Source organism: Euphorbia lathyris, chromosome 9, assembly GCF_963576675.1.
Source record: "Euphorbia lathyris chromosome 9, ddEupLath1.1, whole genome shotgun sequence".
Taxonomy (NCBI): Eukaryota; Viridiplantae; Streptophyta; class Magnoliopsida; order Malpighiales; family Euphorbiaceae; genus Euphorbia; species Euphorbia lathyris.
Genome location: NC_088918.1, coordinates 58,482,895 through 58,508,282, shown reverse-complemented (window position 1 = coordinate 58,508,282; position 25,388 = coordinate 58,482,895). Strand labels below are relative to the sequence as shown.

The window sequence follows — 25,388 nt, the reverse complement described above, 5'->3', positions numbered from 1 at the left end:
AGTATTCTTTGTGTGGTGTAGACTGATGTTGGATGTTTTGGAACATCTGAACTGAAACTTTTGTATGGTGTTATTGTGATAGACATCTCTTATTTCAAAATGAAAAGATAGAACACTATAACAAATGATTTCATAGGGTTAATCACATACGTGGTGTAGAATTTTTACCCATTTTCACACTTTGGTGTACAATCTTTAATTTTGCATACTAAAGTGTACAACTTTCTGTTTACTTCCCACTAAAGTATACAGCAGGTAAAAATGATTGGTCAACATGATACCTCATCAATTTTCACTCCTTAAAAATTAAAAGTGGTCCTCATATATTATTAAATTACTTTTATACCCTTAATAAAAAAGAATTTCTCAATTCCTCTTCTAATTTTTCTCACATTTTCTCTCTCATAAAATTTATTTTTCCAACATTATCTCTTTAAAACCTCCCTTCTCTCTCTCTTCGCTATTTTTTCATATCTAGGAACTATCTGAGAAAAATCATTGTCACTCTCTCTACCTTATTTCTCAATTTCACAAATTCAAGTGGGTAAAAATTCTACCAAATATAGATTTTGGATCCTACTAACATACTAAATAAATTCTCCTTCATTCTCAGAAAAAGAAGATATGGCAACCACCAGGATATACCATATTTCTTCTCTTTCATTCTACATGAATTGGGTGTAGAATTTTGAAAATAATTTTCCATTGAGGGTTGTCTACCTCATAAGAAGAAAATGGAGGTTTGTTGGCTAGAAGAAGAGGGAGAATGAAGATAGAGCGAAGATGGAGGTTTGTTCACTATTTTCATAACCGCACTCATTTCCAAAATCTGCAAACAACACCTAAATTTAATTTCACCATTTCATTAGGAGAAGATTTGTGGAGCAATGGATTCACCCACACTGCACAGAACGAGCAATTGCAACTCCGTCATGCAATCACCGAAACGCTGATAGCGGCGGAGCATGATACAGTAAGGCCACCGATGCTGAGACTTGAACATGAAGAACAAAAAGATGAGGGAGCAATCTCAGAGGCGGCGGAGGCGGGGCATGGGAAAGCATTCGGAGTTGATTTTGAAGCTAGGTTGGATTCAACTCCATGGCAGCCGGGGAGATAAAAGAGAAAGAGAGGTTTTAGAGAGAGAGATAAGTGGGAGAGAATGTATTAAAAAAATTTAAAGAGACAAAATGTGAAAAAAATAAAAAAGATGGAATTGGGAAATTTTTTCTATTAAGGGTATAAAAGTAATTTAATAATATGTAGGGACCACATTTAATTTTGGGTAAATAATTATGAAGTCCTTATATTTTTACTTAACACACTAGTAAGTCCATCATATTATTATAAGGTCCTTAAGTTTTATCTTAATCAATTCTTTAGTCCTTCCATTTATTTTTGTAAATGAAGTCTAAAATTGCCCCTAGGTATATACATAAAAAAAATTTATCTTTTAGTTTCAAATTTAATCTAATTAATTTTATTGAAGTTTTTGAAGTACATGTACACCGAAATTAATATACTTAAAAAATATATTATTAATTTTCTTAAATTGTAATTTTTTTTTTCTTTATTTTTTTTCTTTATTTTTTAATATAATATCTTTAAACATTAAATATTATTATAATTTTTTAAGAATCGTATATTTTTTTCTTGATTCGTAAAATTTATTATAATTGTAAAAACTTTTTACAATAATAGTCTTACTCCTATTTTAATTATTTTTTGAAATATTTTTCATTCATTTTTTAGTCAATAAATTTTACGTTATTAAATTAAAGTTTTATAATTATATAAAAATTATTAAATCAATTACTTTATATTGGAGAGATTGTGATTATGTAGGAAAAAAGAGAAAAAAATATAAAATAGTAAAAATAGATGTTTTATTATTAAAACATAAAGTAAAGGGTAATTTTGGTATTTTAAATTTTATTTAGTATAATTTGACCATTGACTCAAGCATAAGGACTAAGGAGTTAACAAAAACAAAAACTGGAGGACTATTTAATTATTTCTAAAAACATAGGGACTAAATAGTGTATTAGGGAAAAATACAAGGACCTTATAATTATTTACCCTTTAATTTTTAAGTAGTGACAAATTGATGAGGTGTCACGTTGACCAATTGGTTAACAGGGTTGATCAGTCATTTTTACCTGATGTACACTTTAGTGGGAAGTCAACAGAAGGTTGTACACTTTAGTGTGCAAAATTAAAGGTTGTACACCAAAGTGTGAAAATAGGTAAAGGTTGTACACCACATATGTAATTTACCCTGATTTCATATCATGTGTGTGTTACAACCACGATATGAAAAGGCATTATATATAATGGATCTCAACTTTTCCTAATGTGAGAATCACATCGTGAAACAATGATTTCTCGAACTTATTCTATCCTCAGAACCCTCAACTTGCTCTAGAAATATGCTCTGATTTTACTAATTGGAAGAAAATTTTGAAGGTCGTGAGATAATTCGAGCTATAAAAGAACCTAGCCATTTAAGCAAATTAAATCATGGTAGAAGGAGCAATGTAAGAGGGAAAGATTTCTATTTGATTACATCTAAGTGTTTCTATATTTCACCATCATGACATTTATGTATATGTGCATACTTGTGCAAATAAAAAATTGTAATAAGATCAATGTGTTACATATGGTTGTGAAATGGAATCTGGGATAGAGCATACAACCTGTAACGATCAATGTTCAATCAAAGGTTTATATATCTACAACGAGTGTATAATTATAGATTTGATACATGTCCATCGAGCAGTTATATATCTCTAATGAATGTATAGCGTTAGAGCTCTCGAGTGTATATGCACAAACTATTTTTAAGTACGAATGAGAATGAGAAAAGATAAGGAATATGTTTCGTTACATGCGAGTGGAAGATGTTGAAAATATTTGATATGTGTCAATATAATCCGTCCATAAGTGAAATGGACTGGATACAGGTTAAATAGGGATTTAGGTTTAAGGCCTAGTTGGTAGCTATAAATAGATAGCTACACTCATAATCTAACCTTAATGGAGAAACTTAGAGAAAGCGGCTCGGTAGCCTCCTTCTCCTCCCTCGGCGCCTCCGTCTTCTTCTCTCTCAACGACTACTCTTAGTTCGTGAATCTATTGTGTTTTCTCCTAACTAACCTCAACGTAGTTGATCTGTGATTAATAATACTAAGATCGTAGTTTCTGTTCTTCCGTTATTCTTCCACTGTAACCAACTCAATGGATTTCTGCCCTAGAGATAGAGAGAGATAGAGAATGAATTTGATGTACTTAGAAACAATGAGTTTTTTTTATGAATAACCATAAAAAAAATTATCATAATCAATGATTTTTTTATAATAACAATAACCATAAAAAAAATCTAATCAATGAGTAACATTAGAAATAAGTTTTATTATTTTTATATTGATTATATGGAACAAGAATTATATAGGTTGAAAAAAATTTAATTATGAAAATAAGTCAGATTCCACCATTTAAACAGACATGAATTCAAAGTCATTCATTTCTTTTCTCTTTATTTCCCTTTCTGGAAAACCTTCTATTACCCCTACACCCTCTTAATTTATTTAAGGATTGTCTTTTCTTCTTTTAAGTTAGATATATCAAAACTTTTTTATTCAACGAATAAAAAAAACCCATAAAATTCTTCGAAAAAAAAAGCCCATAAAAACTATGTTTGAAAATTACCAATAAGCCAATTCAATTTGAAACAAACGAAATTTAAATAATAACCAACAATACTAGAAAAGAATAAGCACTAGATTTAAAAAAAAAAAAACAATATCATAACAAAGAAAAGAAAAACAAGAACAAAGTATTTGCTAACAACACATGTTTGAAAAAGAGATTGAGTTACTAAAAGTATATATATAACAGCTTGACTGAAACCAGTTTTATCTATAATTAAGTCATTACGATTAAAGGCAATAATTATGCAGGTGGTAGATAGATTATTGCTTGCACTTAAACTAATCTTGAAGGTAATAGATTTTGCATTTTGTTGGACTATCACTTCAATATATATAGTTGAGTGTTGTGTTGGCCAAAAGGCAAAATGCACCATTTTATTTTCCAAACTGGTGTTATCCGTGGAAAAGAAAAAGATATCAGATAGAGAAAGCATAGAACAAAATAAATAGGTACACTTGAACTTGAATTATATACATACATACATACATACATACTGGAACAAACTAGAAATCATCAGTGCCTGTGTTGTTTTCATATATGTATATGCTCAATAAAATGATAAATTTTCCAAAAAGTAATCTGAAATATAAATGAATGTTGGCACATAAGAATAAGGAAGGGCAAAAGATCTCTCTCAATCTCAAGAATTAATAAGGTTGATGTAAGAAGATTGTGTGGCATTTATGAACTCCATTATGGTTGATCCATTGCCACGCTTCACAACTCTCCCATTTTCCATATAAAAAGCACCATCTGCATACTCGAGTTCCTCCAGTCGATGGGTCACCCACAATGCAGTCATTTCACCAGAGCCACTCACACTATTCTTCACTGCTTTAATCACCCCAATCTACAAATATAACACCACACACTGTCTTCAACTCATCCAGCTAGACTACACAAACTGAATTAATAGTGCACCCAAAAGCTGTTTCTTGTGCTGTTTTAATACAACCCAGATATTACCACCCCGTGCATTATCTATAATTTTCCTTCCAATATTAGAGCATCCAAACACCAAAATTTTCAACTATGGATTTTGGCTTTTCATTTCATGAGCATTTAATTTTGAAACACGGGAAATGCACCACAATTTGTACAAACACTAACAAATCCACAAAATATAAACAAGTTTCTGTTATGAAGCTCATAGCTGCCCAAGATAGATAGAAATATTAAACATGAAATGCAATACTCTTATCTGAAAATGATATACCTGGTCATTCTGGTCCAAGAATGTAGTCAGTTCATCCAACAAAAGCACCTTGCATGCTTCAGCTAGAGCACCAGCTATGGCAACCCTTTGCTTTTGACCACCACTCAGAGTTTGAACTGGCCTCTGATGATTGCAGAAGAAGGTTATTATGCAACAAAAATGTAATGAGATTATACCCCAAAAAAACTATGTAACACATGAGCCTACTTGCGTGTAGGTTGACATGCCCACAGAATCCAGTGCTTTTGACACCCTTTTCCTAACTTCATCCTCTGTTAGATTGAATTTACCAAGGCCAAACGACACATCCCCTTCTACTGTAGGCATAACAACCTGCGATCAGGATATCAAATTTATCACCCATGCATCTCTATAACATCCAAGCTGCCGTTTGCCTTCTTTTCTGATAATTTAATTGTTACACATAAACATCCAAGAAACACTTGAATCACAAACATGACTTCCGCTTTGCCTCGTATAAGATTGGAATAGAATGAGGATAGAAGATTATAAAGAAAATAAATGTTAAAAACAATACAAGTGAAAATGGTAACACAGAAAAACATTTCACTGAATCCTCCAAGAAAAACCAGTGTAGACTTTAAATAGAATAAATATAAGATGCTAGCTAAATAATAATAAAGATAAGAATAATGAAGAGGATTGCAAGATGATCATCTGCACAAAGAAGCAAATGAGATACCTAAAGGGTGCTCCAAGACATGGTATGTTATATCAAAACCATGGTCATCACACTGTATAAGGTTTCATAAATGCAAATTATATTGGAGAGCTTACATATAGGTATTCTACTTCTACCACTAGTTATTGTGTATTTGTTGGAGGTAATATTGTATCTTGGAAGTGTAAGAGGCAAAGCGTGGTTTCTAGTTTGAGTGTAGAATCCAAATACATGGATTGCGAACTTGTATGGTTAAGTCATCTACTTGGTGAGATTAGAGCTAAGACAGAACCAATGGAATTATGGTGTGACCTTGTGTTTGATGCAAGAACCGAACACATAGAAGTTGACTGTCATTTTAAGCGAATAAAGTTAGAAGATGTTACAATCACAACTTTACATGGCTAGAACAGAGACTCAAGGCAGATGTGTTTACTAAAGCATTACTAGGAAGTCGGATCAACCATATTTACCAAGTTAGATGTGATTAATCTCTGTGCTCCAGCTTAAAGGAGAGTGTCATGGAATGTTATAAATGTATATAGCTATTACCTTGATTATAGGAATCGAATCCCTCAATCATAGGGATCATAGAGAAAATGTAATTATTCATTTCCTAGTATAGGTTGCTCTCTTGGTACATATAGGTGTGCCTTTCACCATATGCAAAACAAGATACATCGTTCTCTCATTCTCTCAGCTTTACAGCACAACATTAGAAAAATCAACATCATAACGAATGATGCCCAAAAAACACATGCCTATTTCCTCTCATAATATGAGACTTTCTAAGAGTTGAAGAAAATTACAGAGAAGAGAAATCAGAGGACACAACCTGATGGTCGGGATTTTGAAAAACAAAGCTCTTAGGTCCTTGTACATACAATGCCCCATTAGTTGGGAGTAAAAGACCAGCTAGGATCTGTACAGTTTACAAGATAGAATCCATCATTAATTTGCTCTAAACTGGTATTGTATTATTAGATCAGCAACACGGTCACATGACAGCAGCAATTTTTAAAATCAAACCCATTACTACCGAAAAGATCTCAATACCTTTAAAAGGGTAGATTTTCCAGAGCCATTGGGTCCAAGAAGCATCCAAAGCTGACCAGATGGAACCCGTAGGGAGCAGTCCCTAATAATGGGAACTAATTTTCCTTGTTTTGTTTTGAATGAGAAGCTGAGATTCGTACCTTCTATCGCAAAGTTCTTAGTGCTGTTACTCCTGCGAATATAACAAATTCAAATGTGAGATAAAGAAAAAAGAATAAGCAGCAATCTGTTCCACGAATTGGCTAACAGAGAAAAAGAGATACATATCTTGTACCTATCAACTGGAGTGGAGCGAAGAGGGGAAATACGAGTAGAGGGACGAAAGATAGTCGGAAGCTCTATTTGCTGTTGCAGATTACACCATTTTTGCATTTTTTTTCCTTTGTTTTATATCTTTATCTGTATCAGGAAGAAAAAAAAAAAAAAAAAAAACAACAAAAAACACATGAATCACAAAACAGGAAAACTGATTAGGAAAATAGACAATTATATATTAACTTATAATGGTAAAATGAGCAAATGTGAAATGCTTTCCAATTAGTAATATAATATTATTGGCAGGGATGTGATTGAAATTGAATTTTGATATAGATTGGCTTATATTTCTGGCCATATGTCATCCCACACTTATTCAACAACATTTATTTGATTATCTTTAGGTGTTGACTATGGAACCCAAATAAATACAGTTCAGAATCCGATGATGGCACAAAATTAGATAATATCAAACAGAAACAAAAGGAATTACCTAAGTCAGAATGTTGAAGGATCAATTCTTTAATTCCTAATGGAAAGAAATACTACTACACAAGTCGAAAAGAGATTTTTTCCTTGCAACTTCAATCATCAAGATATTGAGCAGTGAGCACAAAAGCGACTATTAAGATATCGTCTGATATTGAATAAAAACAGAATCTATTAACATCATGACAAAATATTGGAAATAGTAACAAAAGAAAAGTCATTTTTTTGCTTTCCATGTCTTTTGCAAAGGTCAAAAGATTTAGAAACAACATCTCCCTACTAAAAGGCACTTTTTACGATTAGAATGAAAATAAGTTCAGCAAAAATTCAACCATTCAAGCTAAACAGATAAGTACGAAGATGATGAGCAGCTTATACATTATATGAAATAATAGGGACATAGAATCAAATCTATTTTTGTTATCTCCAAGAAGCAAACTTACAATGTCAGTAGGTTTGTTCGGCGGCAAGGAGTCGGCCGGCGGCGGCGGAAAGGAGTTGTCGGCGAAAGGTTTGAAACAATTTGAAGGAGAAAGGGAAATGGGAGAAAGGAGAAAGAAATAGGTGGTGGCTGCTGGATGATAAACAGTAGTTTTCACCTGGTAAGTGATTGGCCAAGTAAATTTGGTTAGTCACCGTTAGATTTAGAAGGTGTTAATCTAAGCCATACGATTGTTTTAATCTCGACCATATGATTTTAACAAGCCTAAATCTAATGGTGACTGACTAAATTCACTTGGTCAGTCACTGACCAGGTGAAAATCACCGGGATGATAAATTAGGGATTCCCTAAAACCTAGCAATGCGTTAGGTATATATATGGGATCCTAAATTACTATTATACCCTCTCTAAAATCTGAAATTTCCACCAGATAAACGGGTTATACAGGTTACATGGGTCGGGTTTGGCGGGTTCGTGAAACAGGTTGACCCGGCACGTTAACTCGTCTAAAATTATACGGGTTGTAACGAGTTTGCGAGTCATCCCGCGACCCGACCCATTTATTAACCGAGTTTTGCGGGTCGGCCCATTTAACACTTTGACCCATTTAGCCCCAACCCTAACCCGCTTAATTTGCCGGTTACGCGAATCGTGTTATCGTGTCATGACCCATCTTGACACCCCTGCCAGATGCAGCATTGGCCTAAAAATAGCACAAACATCGTGATAAGTAATTAATGCAATTCTAGAACTCTCATGCGATGCACATGGGATAGGATGTACCAAACATATGAGGTAACTAACCGGTTGCTTATTAAACTTAAGAAGAACAATTGAAGCAGTAAGACATGAGAACAATAAGGCAAAATAAACATATAACTATCCCCAAGTTAGAATGGCATCAACCTGAACATCATTCCACTTATTTAAATATTAATTACATTTTCCATGTAACACAAGGATTAGTAAGCTCACTTCTCCCTGATCGCAAATCAGGAACGCTGCCAACTATTCCGACCACCGAACTTAGTGATGTAAGCAAATTCCCAGATCATATGTTGCATTAAAGTGATTCCACCACAAATTACATGGTTTAAAAGATTGTTTACCAATTAAAAACCAAAACGAACTTGTGTTCAGTTTCTAGCTATATCCAATTGCAGAAGGATTATGTTGAGAAGCTAAACTTTGACCATCTTGTTGCATCATATCATTTCCTAATTGGTCTAAACACATTGTGCGAACACACAGTGCTAGCTAGAAACGAATTACAGGTCAAAATGGCTCCTAAAGTTAGCATGAGGAATCAATTTAGCCCAATCCAATTTCAGGTGTCAAGTATCAACTAGGCCCTGAAGTTTGCAATAGTTTGACAAATTAGCCCAGGTTTTACAAATTTTTAGGTATTAAAACTGATTGTATATTGCCAACTTCAAGACTGAGTTGATACCAAAGATTGATTTGGGCTAAATTGACCCCGCCAACTTTAGCGACCATATTGACCATTAATTCAGCTAGAAACAGAAGAAACAAACAAACGCATATAAAGGAAAACGCATACAAGACAGATCGAGTAAGCGTATTTATAATAAAACGACAGCAAAATAAACTAAAATAAAATCCATAAGCAAGATCAAGTTAAATCGAGGAAATGCAACCATCATCGCTAAAACAAGGTCGATCCCATCTCATTTCAACTACAAAACTCAGCACCAAAACAAGCATATATACAACTTTCACCTCCCAAAATACAAGATCGACCATACACCTGTAATAAATCACGGCTAAAGATTTAACATCTAAATAAAACCAGTCAATTTCACAAGTAAGCAAGATCAAAGCAGATCTACAAGCGAAGAGAACAGTTGATGAACCAAAAATAACACACATAATCACAAGAAGAACCATAACAAACTATCAGTGAACAGATCGACACTGGATCAAAAACTGATCGGAACATCAAGTCAGACCAACCAAAAACAACAGGGAGAAGAAGAAGAAAAGAAGGAAGATCCAAACCCTAGACAAGCAAAAGAGTAGAAAAGGCAGAGATTAAGAAGACTCACCATTTTGTTGAAGTCTGGGAATTGAGCAAATACACAGTAAGTAAAAGGGAGGAGAGAGGATATAGGGCAGAAGAAGAAGAGTGTCTCCTCCGAAGGAGGGGCCGAGAGCTTCTCTCCTGCAAGATGTTCGATTCCTCCTTTTTAGCTGGCTCTCTGTCGGAAGGGTATGATATGGTATTATTTGGCCCCTACCTATCTAATATTGTGTCATGTGGCTCTTCATCTATTACTACATTTGACCCTTAATCTATCTCATTTGATGAAATTTCACTTAATTTGTATGAATATTTAACGGAATCATTATCTCATTGATAAGTAACGATATTTTGACACTTAAACTTGAAACGTGATATTTTTTAAAATTTTTTTTCCACTTTATATGAAAATAATTAATTAGATTAAAAAAATTAAAAACAAATCCTAAACTACAATCTATTAAGTTCAAGTGTCAAAATATCGTTACTTATCAATGAAATAATGATTCAGTTAAGTTTGAATTCAAATTGGGTGAAAGTTCAGGGACCAAATGTGAACAAATAATAGGTCAGAGGCCAAATGACAAAATTTTAGATAGATCATGGGCCAAATGGTGTTTTAAGCCTTTGAGATTATAGTCTGATGGGAGAACTTACCAATCACCTTTGTACACGTCATTCACAGATGACTTAGAAACAAGAATGTACTGTTGTAGGCGCTTTGGCTCATTGACTCTTCTCTTCACTTAACTTTTTCTTAACTTTTTTTTCTTTGAACTTCTGTTCATTTTTCTTTTTTAGTAATTTGTAAAAATGGCTACGGGTCAACAAACTTTCCGAATACTAAATCGATAACCGAACCAAAATTTTAATTCGATTATTTTAATATTTTGTTTCGATTCGATTTTAGTTTTGGTTTAGTTTGGTAATCGGCTATCAGTTCGGTTATTAAAAAAAAATTATCGATGTAATCAATAACCGAACTGAACTTAATATATAAATATTAAAAAATATAATTTTATATTTACATATATAAATAACTTATATAAAGCCTAACACCTAAAAAAAATGCACTTTTATTACTTAAAAAAAAAATACACTTTTATCTTTATATATATAAATTTTGGTTTAGTAGTTTTTTTTTTTTTTGTAGAAACAGGAAATAAAACAAACCAACACCGAGACAAAAGCTAACCTGGGATCAGCCTAGGAAAGCTAACCCCAACTTTGTCCTCTAAAAGGAGGGAAGAAAGATAGATAGGAGGATCAGAAAGGGTAGAAACAACTAACATCCCCTCGTGCCCAGCCGCCGCCAAGCGATCTGCAATTCGATTTTGTTTTCTGTAGATGTGGCTGAACTCTAAGGACTCAAAGGAGGAGCCAAGACTTCTTATTGCTTTGATAAGGTTCTGGCTACTAAGACAAAAAGCATGATTATTAGAGATCATACTAATAGCCTCCATATTATCAGACTCCACAGCAAGCCTTTTAATACCCAGATTTCTGGCAAGCTTGACTCCAGAAAGAATACCCCAAAGTTCCGCTGAAAAGCATGAGCCCAAACCCAGGTTATGGGTGAATCCAGACAACCAGGCACCTCCCGCGTCCCTGAGCACGCCTCCAGCCGCGATCTTTCCATTGTTGAGACAGGAGCCATCCGTGTTCAACTTAACCACCCCATCCTTCGGCCTACACCACCCAACGAGTTGAACCTCTTTATTTTGGGTAGAATTGGCAAGGGGGTCCCCTTTGAAGCTCCCCGTAATGGTAAGGAGCTTTTTAGAGAAGAACTCGGGTAAGTTCTGAATAAAAACAGTCTTCTCACCAAAGATCTCCTCGTTTCTCCACTTCCAAAGGTGGTGGCAGATAATAGCAAATAAAATGTCTCCCTGCTCCATGCTAGCCATTAACCTACCTTTAACCCCATTGGAGAACCAGTCATTCTCAGGGTAGGCAAAGAAGGAGGGGAGAATGTGGTGCGGAAGAACTTTCTGCCAAACCTCCTTACTCTTAGGGCAGTCCCTAAGGGCATGGCACAAAGATTCAACTTGGCCTCTGCATCTACTGCAAGCACTTGAATCCGCCAAGTGACGTCTATGTCTATCCGAATTAGTCAACAACCTGTCCTTGACTCCAAACCACAGGAAGCTCCTCATTCGGTAAGGGATTTTCAGAGCCCAAATGGATTTCCAAGTGTCCGAAAGAGGGTCGGATCTGTCAAGAGTAAAAGCTTCAAAGGCAGACTTGCAAGAGTAAGCTCCATTTTTTTTCAGGGCCCAGCAATGCCTATCCTTGTCCCCCTCAAGGTTACTAATCTTCACTCCCCTGATTCTGAGGAGAGAATCAAGGCTCAAGAAGGAATCAAACATAGACCAAATCCAGTCCCCATCAGAGTCCACCACATCGGCAATCCTCCAGTTGCGGAAATTGCTAGGCGGGGGAGAGCAGCAAACCTCTATAAGAGGTTTATCTCCGATCCAGGTGTCATACCAGAAGCTTATGGACTTACCATTACCCACCTCCAGGCCAACCCCCGTGCAGAACTCAGCAAACACAGCACTGAGCCCTTTCCAAAGGAAAGAACAATTGCTCCTCTCTTTAGGGCCCCCAAAGATTTTGTCCTTTCGATACTTGCCACAAAGCAATCGAACCCAAAGAGAAGAAGGGTTCTGCCACATTCTCCAGAGGAGCTTCATCAACAAGACCTTATTGTTATCTTTAGCTTGTCTGATGCCAAGACCCCCTCTGCTTTTAGGCTGGCAGACCTCCTTCCAAGGGACTAGGTGAATCTTCCTACCCTCTCCAGACTCACCCCAAAGAAAACGCTGGTTGATTTTATCAAGCTCATTGAGAACCGGCTCAGGCAACTTACATGCTTGCATGATATGATTGGGAGCTGTGCAGTTGACAGACTGAATTAAGGTTAGACGGCCAGCCAAGGAAAGAGAATTGGCCTTCCAACTAGCACACAACCCATTAGTTTTGTTCAGAGTCTCCTTAAAGGAGGCTTTGGAAACTCTGTCACTATGAAGGGGGATCCCAAGATACTTTCCCAAGGATTGGGTAAGAGGGATACCTGAAAGATCGCTAAGCTTATTACAGAGGCTTCTATCCATGTTCTTAGAGCAAAGCATCCGGGACTTGTGGATATTGATCTTATGGCCAGAAGCAACGCAAAAGCACTCCAGGATATTCATGACCACACCAATTTGCTCCTCATTCCCTTCCACAAAGATCATCACATCGTCAGCGAAGAACAAGTGGGAAATAGGAGGGCAAAATCTGTTAATGGACACAGGATGGAGACTCCCCTTATTCACAGCTTCTTGAATTAGGTGAGCCAGCCTTTCCATTGCTATCACAAAAAGGAAAGGGCTCATAGGATCTCCTTGACGGATACCCCTAGAAGGAGAAAACTCATCAGACATATCTCCATTGATCAGAACCTGGAAAACAGGAGAAGACACGCAACCTTCAATCAAACTCCTCCAGTTCTCAGGAATACCAGCTTTACTTAAGCTATCCAAAAGAAAGCTCCAGTTTAAACGATCATAAGCTTTCTCCAGATCAAGCTTGAGACCCACGATCCCTTTCTTACCCTTCCTCATTTTCATGTAATAGACCATCTCATGGGCAATTACCACATTGTCCATCATCTGCCTACCAGGAACAAAGCTACTTTGATTTTGGCTAATAATCTCAGGAAGGATCCGCCGGATCCTATTCGCCACAATCTTAGTGATAGCTTTGTATAAAACATTACATAGGCTGATCGGCCTCATTTGTAAAAAAAGGAGGAGGGCTTTTCAACCTTAGGGATCAGAACCAGGAGGTTTTTATTCACCAGGCTAATCTCGTTGGAACCGCGGAAGACTCCAAAGATAAAATTATAGACACCTTCCTTCACCGAGTCTCAGTGTTTATGGTAGAAACTAGCAGGGATACCATCGATCCCTGGAGCTTTAGTAGCTCCAATACTGGTGAAGGCAAGATCAATTTCTTTCCGGTCGATAGGATGAAAGGCATCAACAATTACCTCCTCCTCCAGCCTAGGAAAGGTGACCCCAGAGTGGGCTTTGTCTAGATCCACAACTTCCTCTTTAAAGAGGTTTTTATAGAACTCAAGAGCAAGGCGACGAATATCTTCTTCCTCATAAATCCAATCACCATTAGAATCTTTAATAGCATCGATCTGGTTCATTTGCCTTCTAATAATAGTAGAAAGGTGGAAGAATCTGGTGTTCCGGTCACCATCCTTAATCCAAGCCTTCCTAGATTTCTGGAACCAAAGGAGCTCTTCCTGTCTAAGGACCGCTTCCAGCTCGTTCTGGAGAGATCTAAGATGACAATTCATACTGTGGTCAAAACGGATCTCCAAACAGCGTTGAATGCCTTCCATCCTCCTTAAGAGTTTATTTTTCCTTCGGATAATATGGCCAAAGATGTTTTTATTCCATCCCACCACATTTCTTCTAAACTCCTCAGCAGCAAGGAGAACATTAGAATGGGGTTGCCAATTATCCTTAACAAAGTTCCTGAACTCAGGATGGGTGTCCCAAGCAACAAGGTACCTAAACGGTCTATTCCCTTTGGGCCGATGACCTTTAACAGCTTAACGAGGATAGGACTATGGTCCGAGTTGCGAAAAGGGAGGTTCAGCACGTTTACCTCAGGAAATCTATAGATCGCCGCTACATTCGCATACACTTTATCCAACCGAACAAACACGTTGTTCCTTTTCCAGGTGAACTTGTGGCCAGCCGCACCAAGGTCCGATAGCCCGCAAAGATCCATATTCTGATTATGGTTAAGGCACCGGTTGATATAATGATTGCCCCCCCCTTTCTGATCACTCATCCGGGCAATATCATTAAAGTCACCAGCCACCAACCAAGGATCCATCATATTCGTACTAATAGAGAATAGGATCTCCCAAAGCCTCTTCCGGTTAGTCAGGATCGGATCGGCATAGACAAAGGACACAAAGAAAGGTTTGTTGCCAGGATAACACACCTTGCTATGAATGAATTGGTTATCAATAGTAATAATATCAATACTTACACGACCTGGCTTCCAAAAAAGTCAGATCCCCCCTGCTCGACCAGTCGCCTCTGACCTGACACACTTCCAATTCTTAAACTTTTTAACCACCTCATCTGCTTTAGAACCACTAACCTTGGTTTCAAGAAGAGCAAAACAAGAAGGGTTAAATTGCTTAATAAGATCATTAACATGGATGCGGGTTGCCTTGCTAGCCGCACCTCTAACATTCCAAACAAAGAAATCCATCAGAAGGAAGACAACTGATCACAGGCACACACCCTAGAACAAGTATTTATTCGGGGCTCCTAAGAGCCTAGAAGAGGTGCCAGCCGACCCTCTTTTATCCCAAGAATCCAAAGAACCAAGGTTCTTTTTAAGGTTAGCCTTAGGTTTCTTCAAAAGAGACTTATTAACTCCTATAGACTTCCCAATTAGGGGGTCTACAAGGGGATTCAGGACACTAACCTCATTAAGCTTTGCTTTCCCTGTCGAGCCAGTGATCTGGGATTTCCCCTTGGCATAAGATTTGGGATCGAATAGAGGATTAATAGAGTCACCAAGGATGGTAGCTGGCTCAGCAGATTCCAGGCTTGGCATACTTAACTCCATGTGTTCAGCTGGTAACTCCGAATCCTCACCATCCACAATAGACAGGGCTCCGAATCTAGATCCTGAACCGGAAGCTGAGTCCCTACCAACACCACTCTTAGTATCAGGAGGCCTAGCCTTGATCTCAGGAGCAATTTGGAGAGAGGTCATCTCCTTGCTGATGTCTAGAACTTGATTCCGAGAAGCATAAGCACGTGGCTTCCTTCGGGCTGACCTTTTGGCCAACATCCATGGCCCAAAATTCTTCCCCTCACCTTTGCTACCTTCATCTCTGCCTATGATAGGCACCACCACCTCCTTGACCACTTTCCTTCTTCTGGGGCAGCCATCATAGGTATGGCCAAACATACCGCATTCATAGCAGATATTGTGAATACCATCGTATTCAATATAAAAGACCTTATTCTGAACGGAGAATTTAGACAGAAGATGCTTAGCAAGATCAATGTCAATACAAACCCTGGCAAACTTGCCTCTTTCTGCCCCCACGGTAGTCTTGTCAATGTGGTGAACTTTCCCAACCAGGCCACCAATCTTATTCAAAAATCTTTCATTATAGTATTCAATGGGTAGACCTGGGAATCTAACCCAAGTAAGGATCCTATTAACAGAGCAATCATGCGGATTAAAATTTGGTACCCAAGGCCTCAGCGCTAAAACATGATTGGATATGATATAAGGTCCACCATTAATCACTGAATTGTAATCTTCTGCCCTTGTAAATTTTATGACATAATAGTCATTCTCCAGATCCGTGATGGTAACCTTCCCTTTCTTTGCCCATTGGGCCTGGATCCTCTGGGCAAAGTAATTGAAGCTTATCCTTTTCCCAAGAACAGTGACAATTAAGGAGAGTTTCCATTTGGATCTAAGAACCCGTTTGTCTTCCGATGAAAGCCGGATAACAGGATACAAAGGGTCCTCTTGCTCACCATCCTCAATATCTGAGTCAGAAACATCTCCCTCAAAAACCTCCTCGATAATGTCATCCTCAATCATGGGTTCTTCCTCTACCACCCCCATTACCTTGTCTTTCCAGGATAAATTCCCCAGCCCTAATCCAGGGTTACCATGAATACCGGGATTAGACCTAGGAACTGAGATTTTTAGGCAAGCAGCCCCCTGGGCCAAAGCCCCGCTCAACAGGGGAGCCACAAAATCCACAACATCCCTAAACTCCGTGCCATCCTTCGGGGCCTCGCCTTGGGCATCCACCTTTAGTGCCGACAACCTCGCGTCGCTGCCTACACTCGTAGGAGCGCCAGGTGAAGGCCTACCGCCCTCCCCAACCGGGGCGATAAAATCTGCAACGCAGGCCAAGGATCCCGCCCCCCGCTCATGGTCTCCCTCTCCTGCAGCCGGTAGAGAAATGGAGCTAGCGCTCCCGCCTACACCATCAGCCAGTCCCAGCGACCCCGAAGCCGCGGCCGTAATCTGGCCACACTCCGAGCCACCAAGCCCCGCCCCAGCAACGCCTTCCTCTGGAACAGAAACCCGTTCCCTCGACCTTTCACGGATACGGTCGGTACTGATCCGTCTAACCCGCGGAGAAATATCCGCCGATCTCCTATCCTCCTCCGCCAATCTTCCATCCGGATCCAGATCCACGCCCAGCCCCTTCACCGCCACACGAGCCGCCGCCTCCTTCGCAGCCCGGCCGCCCGCTCCTCCCATCGTCACCCTAGACCTAGCCTCCCGTTCCTTCGCCATGAAAAATCGCCAAAAGAATCGCCCGATTGTTTTTAGGATTTAGGTCTTAAATTCTACTATTAGTTATAGTTAATTTAGCTATAACTAATTGAGAGAGAGAGAGAGAGAGAAATTTGAGTTATAAAATTGATCCTGTGTTTTAGAGAGAAAAGAGAGATCTGAAAGAGAGGAGATAGATCTAAAAGAGAGAAAAAGATCTAAAAGAGAGAAATAGATCTGAGAGAGAGAGGATAGATCTCAAAATTCTCCATCTTCATAAAAATTCTTCACCATGACAACAAATCTGAGAGAGAGAAGACAAATCTGAAAAAGAGAAGATAGATCTAAAAGAGAGAGAAAGATCTAAAAGAGAAGAGATAGATCTCAAAACTCTCAATCTTCATAAAAATTCTTCACCATGACAACAGATCTGAGAGAGAGAAGACAGATCTGAAAAGATGGTTTAGTAGCTTTTAATTTCTTCAATTGTAACTTTTGTACAAAAACATTATTTGAAAATCAATGAAATAAAAATATATAAATAAATCAAATATTATGAGTTTTCGGTCATTCAGTCGACAATCGAACCAGACCGAAAATTTTCGGCTTAATCAGTTACCAATCTTATTCAGTTCGGTTCGGTTATTAAAATAGAACAAACTTCGATTCGGTTAATCGACAATTCGGTTCGGTTAGTAACCGAACTGATACTCACCCCTAAAAATGGCGGCGTTCTTCTCCCTTAATAAAATCATAAAATTGTTTAAAAAGCATTTTCGATATTTTTGTTCAAATTAGTTCAGTTTGAGTATTAAATAATATAAGTTTTAATAGTAAAATTGTTCAATTTGAGTAAATAACAAAGCAACAGTGGTCACCGATTACTGTCTGCTTGGCTCTCTTTTCACTTGTCAGTTTGTGCATTCTGCCTTGACGCAACATAGCTTCGTAGTATCTAACGTGCTGGTAGGAGTATGTGTCTCCAACAACTTCCCAAGCAGTGATACCTATTCTAGTTTTTTCATGTCGTGGATGTCAATCGAGTCGTGAATAGGGCATGTGGGCTTTTGATAGCCCTCTCGTGGTTCTACAACAATTGCAACGTGGTCACAACGCTAATACAATGGAATTATTTATAGTTCCTATATAGTTGCAAATAGACAATCTTTATATGGGCAGGGCTAGCCATAGGCCTTGATTTGTAAGGCGCCTGCCTAGAACCCATGATTTTAGAAGGTCCAATTTTTTTAGATACTAATTATATTACAATAGCTAAGGTTCTCCTTCCTCTTATTGTGTTTTCATTTTTCTCTCCCACCACATCTTGCATGCGATGCGATGCGATTCTATCGCTTTTTCTCTCCTCTGCTCTCATCTGATGTGTTTCCTTCAATCTTCCAATGCTCTCTGGTGGTAGTACTATTGATGAGGTCTTTCTCCTTTTCTGTTTTGTTGTTATCTCTAATTTATGCACAACTATGTTTTTTTTATTTTGTTGAATGTTGTGGTTTGAATATTGTTGCTACAAATATTAGGAGGGAAATTAGGTTAAAAATGTTCTTTATAATTTGTAAGGAAAGAAAACTGGTTTGGTTTGAATTTTTTTAGTAAGCTTAAAGAAAAATGGTGTTATGGTTAAAAAAATTGAATGTGATGTGGTTTGAATATTATGATTCGAATATGTTGTTATTGTGGTTTGAATATTGTTGTTGTCGTTGTTGTTTTTTTAATGTTTGTTTCAAGATAATAATTTGAACATGTAACCATTCGCTTTCAAGGAAGGAAAGTACAAATAAAAGATTTGACAATTCTTATATATTTTAATTACTAAATTTTGAAGAGGAAGGAAAAAATAAATGAAAGTATAAATGAAAATTGGTTTTTGATTTTGTGTTTGAGGGTTAATATTGTTTTTGGATTATATTCTTCTTTATTTACATTTACATGTTATAATATAATATAATTAAAAATTGATTAAAGTCAACAAATACTGTTATGAAAGGTTGGAAATGAAGAATATCAACATAGAGACAACTATTTAGTGCTTTAGAGCAACTTTGGTTTTGTTTAGCCTCTTTTGGGATTGTATTCTTAACTGATTTGTTCTTTTTCATTCTGTACTAATAAAATCGGAGATATGTGTTTTGGAGGGTTCACTACTACATGGTGTTAGCCTAGTTTGGATGTCCGACAATCTCTATTTCATCTAAGCACCTTCAACTTTTAATAAAAAAAATAGAATTTATGTATGAAGGGGCCCAAATTTATTATTTCGTCTCAAGCCTACAAAAGGTTAGGACCGACCCTGCATATGGAATACTTGTATGTGGCTGTTGGCAAGCAATTGGGAGGTTTTGTTGAGACCTTTCTACAGTATGATCCTAATAATAAGGTCGATGGTGGAAAAGCTTCATGAAAGTTTGGGTACTGTTGGACATATGTGTTCCCCTAAAACGTTGGAAGAAGATCAAGATGGTCTTTAGGGCATCGCAATTAGTACAGTTTAAGTACGAGTGATTGATGTACTTTTGCTACTGTTAGTGATATTTTGCGAATATGCTAATTTCAACCTTGTCACGTGTGGTTAGGGTGCGGGCGTGCCAGAGAAATTATTTCTCAATTGTTAAAGACGGTTAAGTATATGGATTTGCGCCCCAAAACTTGAAATGTAAACGAAGCGATTGGCGAGGGACGCAAGGATTGAAAAAGTCACTCTTTGGTCTCTAGCGCAGTTATATAAACTTTGCCAGATAATTATTTTTATTTAAGCAACTGCGAATAAATTGATGACGGGTAAAATAAAGAAATTAAAGGTGCGAAATTGACACGAGATTTGGTAAAAAAATTGGTATTTTATTGATAGAAATCAAGGTTTGAATACATATGTTCAAAGTAAGCATAAAAATGAAATTAATTACAATTGAAAATTTTATATACTAAACATATAGATAATCAATTGAATTGAGAAAAAGCAAATCAATACAAGGAATCGAAATGCAATGAAAATAAAAATTGAAATTCAACGAAAAACTCGGAGCCATAATAGCTATCTCGGTTGGACGTTGAATTTTGATGTCGTTTTGAAGTCCTCGGAGCACCGCGGTTAGTTGGCACGTGCAGAATTAATTTTGAAAATCTCTGACTTATGGTAGGCAAAATGGGGCAGACTTAACCTTCAACTTCGGAGAGATTGTATGAATGTTTAAGAACATGGAATTGGATGATTAAAAAGGCTAAACTTAATTTCAGAAAGTCAGGAACAAACTTCTATAAGGGACCGAAGGCTAAAATGAATTGTAAATGGACGAAATTGGGATTGAAAATAACTGGTCGAATCTGTAAAAATCTGGAAACAGAATATCTAAAACGATTTGGGTTGCAAAGAATGACTTGTAAATGGAGTTTCTAAACACGGAATTGGGAAAATTAAAATGCTAAATTGAACATCAGGAAGTGAGGAACAAATTTGTTGAAGGGATTGAAAGCAAAAAATGACTTTAAATGGACCAAATCGGGTTTTGAATATAATTGGACGAATCTGGAAAATTAATTTGGAAATAGAATTCTAGCTAAGGATTGAGCAAACTAAAGGCTTAGGGATGCTAAATTGAATTGAAAAACTTGGAAATAGGCTATTAGAACTTGAATTAAAGCTAAAGGCAAGCTAAAAGAAGGACTTAAAGCTAAGAAAAATGAAGAATAAAGAGGAAGAACTCAAGAACTAAGAACTTACATAAAGAGCATTGGAAGGGACCTTAGGAAGAGGTTTTATTGTGTTGAGTGAGTGTCTAGTTATGAAGAATGGAGGGTCTATTTATAGCATTTGGAGAGAGCATTTTGAGTAATTAATCATCAACTAAACCTTATTTTTCTCTCTAATTTTGACCACTAACTTGCCACCTCACCAACTTCCACAAACCACCACTAACTTCCTCCAACTTTCATGCCACATCACCCCACTACCTTGTGGTTAGAGAGACTTTTAAGGCTAGGCATAGGTGTGGGGATGGACTAGGCTTCATGGGTTAGCTCGTGGTTCCGTTCAGATTTGGAGAAGTCGGATGGACCGAAATGGGTTCCGAACAAGGACTGGCCTCCAACTTGCCGAGCTGACTGCCAGTTCGCCGAGCTGGAGGTTAGTTTATATATATATATATATATATTATTTTTATTTTTCATATTTTTCATCCTTTTTATTTCTTTTATTTAGAAAAATGAAAACTATACCCTAAAATTAAATATAAGCTTTCTATATACATAAAAATAAAATTTATTTATTTTGGGCCAACAGTTACATATGTGGCTTGTTAGGGCATATTGATGTGTTTTGCCCAAGTCTATTTGGAGATAGTGGTGTAGAGCCAGTGAAAACGCATGGACTTTGGATTAAGGCCCAGCCTCATCATGTTATAGGAACTAGGAGTTAGAAGTGGCTAAGAGGGGCTAATGGTAGCCCTATTACTATAGGTAAGGGTAATGTCTTTTATTCTCCAGGTTCCATTGATTCTAACATTGGCCCTTTTACGACATTGTTTATGGAAATATCTACAGATGGCAGTGAGGAAAATATGGTTAGGCTTGATCTCCTTAAGAAGGAGAAGGAGGAGGAGAATGGGGAGGAGGAGGAGGAGAAGGGAAAATTGATGACTGGGAATGGAGGAGGTAGTGTTCATGGTGGTTACATCGACATTGGATTTGAGACTAAATCTACTTCAGAAGTTAATGTATTGGCCAGATTTTAGGTTGAGTCCCGCGAGGCATAATGATAGGCATTAGCTCGAACTGTCGTGGGTTTGACATCCTTGTGTAGTTCGTATTGTTTAAGAGTTCTAGGCCATCTTTTATATTTTTAGTTGAAACCTTAGTGCATGCTAATAAATTTGACCAACTTAAATAGACTATAGAGTTCGACAATTTCTTTTGCGTAGACTGTGATGATCGTAGTGGCGGTCTTGCCATTGTTTGGAATAATAATATTGATATTTACATTTTGAGCTACTCAAACTCGCACATTAATATTGTGGTTATAGATTCTGTTTTGGGGAATTAGAGATGTACCGGTTTCTACAGCCAACCTGGCCACTCTAAGCATGATATTTACTAGGATCTCTTGAGGGAATTCATACTCACTCTTCCCTTCCTTAGTGTGCCATATGCAATATGAACTGTATTCTCCATACTAATGAGAAACACTGAGAAAGTGACTACTCCAGTCACTTGATCTGTAATTTTCAGAATGCCTTAACAGATTATGGTCTCTTTAATTTACATTTAGAGGTTATACTTTATTTGGGAGCAGAGTCGGGGTTCCCAAACATCATTGAGAAACGTCTAGATCGACGCCTTATATCTCAAGGTTGGCTCTCCTTTTTTCCTAATTCTTCTCTTCATAATGCACCATTTTCATCATCATACCATCTCCTTTTGATTCTTCATACTTACCTCGCATCACAAGTTCCTGCTTGCTCCTTTACTTTTCGATACAAAAATTAATGGTCGAATGAGCCTCATTTTGTCGACCTCATCACGCTTCAGTGGGGCATGGGGGTCTGATTTCTAGATAGGCTGAATGATTGCCATGAATCGACGGGGAGATGGGGTAAAGTGTTTCGCTGCCAATTCTCCATCAAGGGAACTGATATTGTGATTCTGAAGATGCTACCTTGACATTCGGAAAAACATGGTTTGAGGAAGCCTTCATAAAGCTCATGGTTTTAAGATGATTTTTTAATTGAAAAGTTCATTTTATCTATAGGGGTGTATGCAGAAAGAGGGTTATGTATCTAATGCGATGTGAAAATTCAATACAATTTCTTATAAGTCAAATTCAATGAATACTAATAAGAATAACGATGCTTCTGTTTATATCATTGAGTCATTTAATTTATGGCGAGGTAGACTTGGACATCTCAATTATGTTGTTCTGCGTAGATTAATTAATTTAGAACATATCCCTCATTCCAAATTGGTTATAAACATAAATTTGAAAGTTGTGTAGAGACAAAATTAACAATGTCTTCATTTCATACGGTGGAAACTACAAAACCGTTTGATGTGATACATAGTTATATTTGTGACTTAAAGTTTATAAAAACTAAAAAATGTAATAAATATTTTATTACTTTCATTGACGATAGTACAAAATATTGATATGTATATTTAATTAAAAGAAAGGTGATGCTTTAGAAAAGTTTGTCCTAAAAATAGTAGAAAATCAACTTAATAAAAAAAATTAAAGTGGTTAGAAATGATAATGGTGGTGAATATGTTGAACCATTTGGTGAGTTTGTTTTACCAATGTCGAATTATTCAAGAGGTAACACCATTCTTTAATCAAATGGAGTAGCGAAGCGTAAAAATTGTACCTTAAAGGAAATAATGAACGCAATACTAAACAATTATGGGTTGCCATAAAACATATATGGGGAATGTTTTATCAGTTAATCACCTTTTCAAATACCCCCACAAGAAATTAGAAAAGAAACTATATAAATTATGTAAATAAAGGAAATCTTTGTATAATTATTTGAAAGTGTGGGGGTGTCTTGCAAGGGTAATTGCTTCGTTGCTAGAGAAAACGAAAATAGATCTAAAAATTATGGATTATATTTTTATTGGTGATGCACTTTAAAGTAATACATATCTTTTTTTTTCTATATGAATATAAAAATCTTGAGATTCATAAGAATCCCATCATGGAATCAAAGAATGTCTTGTTCTTTTAAAACATTTTCCATGTAAGCAAAACGATGGTGGATCAGAACCAAAATGGACTCTATAAACTGTGATGAAAATAGTTAAACCCTTCAACAAGAAGTTGAGGTAGAGCCTATAATGAGGAAAATGGGTGAAAAAGTCTTTTGGACCAAAATTTCCAACATGTATGGTTGAGGCTGAACCTTATAATTATAGAAAATCTAATTGAAACCTTTTATAGAAACATGCTATGAGGTGTGAAATTGATTCCATCATGCACAACCATGCATGAAAATCAGTGTACATTCCTCTAGGAACGAGACCATTAAATTCTAAATGAGTTTTCAAACAAAAAATGAAAGCATGTGTAACAATTGATAAGTATAAGGCCATGTTGGTTATAAAAGGTTATAGAGAAAAAGAAGGTCTTGATTACCAATGGCTATATTTTTAGTATAGTTGGTGGAAATGTCTTATGGAAGTTTAAGAACATACTATTTTAGCTCAATCAACTATGGATTAAAAAATAATACCAATAGCTACAGTTACTAAATAACTGGGTTAATTGAGAGGTATGTTATATGAGATTCCCTTATGAAAAAGATCGATTCCAGCTGTATTAACCCACTGTGATAGTTCGTGGTTATTGCCGAAGTTCAGAACTAGTATTAACAATAAAGAACGGTAGATACGTTGTACATAATACATTAAGGAGTTCCTCTCTATAGGAGATGTTAGCGTGGATCATGTATGCACTAAAGATAACTTAGTTTATCCTTTAACGAAAGGATTAATTAGATAGAAATTCTATAATATTTCGAAAAGTATGGGACTTATGTCCCTACAACGATGAGTTACACATAATGGTAACTCAACCTATAGACTGGAGATCTCAAGAAATAAGTTCAATGAATAACAACAAGTTATGATGTAATATAGGATATAAATCACACATATTGAAGTATGAATTGTTGATGAGATTTATACTCTGTTTAAAGAGAAGCATCTAGCAATAAAAGTACTTCTAATATATTCACCTACGCGAAAGTGATAATGAGGCTGCTTCCTATAGATTTTTGCGCAAAAATTATGGAGCATTTACTATACCGGAATAGACGTACACTGTAAAAGCATAAGCTTTTTTGAACCATACTTTAAAAATGTTTGGTGTCCTATAATATTAGAGATAGAGTTCAAGGCTATGTGTCATTCTAGTAAAATCTAAATTGTAATCACTACACAAATGTTCAAGTTAAAAGATACTTTTATTTATTCTCAATCTTACATTTTAAAGTTATTGTTTAATAAAACGTTTTAAAAATTCAAGTGGAGGATTGTTGGGCTTAGCCCTATTGTGAATTTATATAAGTATTGTGTTGGATTGATTCCATTTGATATTTGATCATATTTGACTAATGACCTGTTTGGTTCACATGCTCCTGTTTGCTGTTTGTTGTTA

General features: G+C 36.6%; 1 protein-coding gene across 5 annotated transcripts; it reads right to left on the bottom strand.

The window, feature by feature from the left end:
• Nucleotides 1-4,145: 4,145 nt before the first annotated feature.
• On the bottom strand, nucleotides 4,146-10,090 carry LOC136205443 (ABC transporter I family member 10). Of its 5 annotated transcripts, XM_065996033.1 has the most exons (9): nucleotides 9,918-10,090; nucleotides 7,853-8,008; nucleotides 7,414-7,557; nucleotides 6,940-7,064; nucleotides 6,666-6,837; nucleotides 6,445-6,531; nucleotides 5,135-5,260; nucleotides 4,928-5,050; nucleotides 4,146-4,561 (listed from the first exon to the last, which is right to left on the bottom strand). In XM_065996033.1, the coding sequence occupies exons 4-9, from the start codon at nucleotides 7,035-7,037 to the stop codon at nucleotides 4,352-4,354; spliced, it is 816 nt and encodes a 271-aa protein (XP_065852105.1). In that variant the 5' UTR covers nucleotides 7,038-7,064; nucleotides 7,414-7,557; nucleotides 7,853-8,008; nucleotides 9,918-10,090; the 3' UTR covers nucleotides 4,146-4,351. The 5 variants fall into 5 exon arrangements, with proteins under 5 accessions (XP_065852105.1, XP_065852106.1, XP_065852104.1 ...); XM_065996034.1 differs by lacking the exon at nucleotides 7,414-7,557; XM_065996032.1 differs by lacking the exon at nucleotides 7,853-8,008.
• Nucleotides 10,091-25,388: the final 15,298 nt, after the last annotated feature.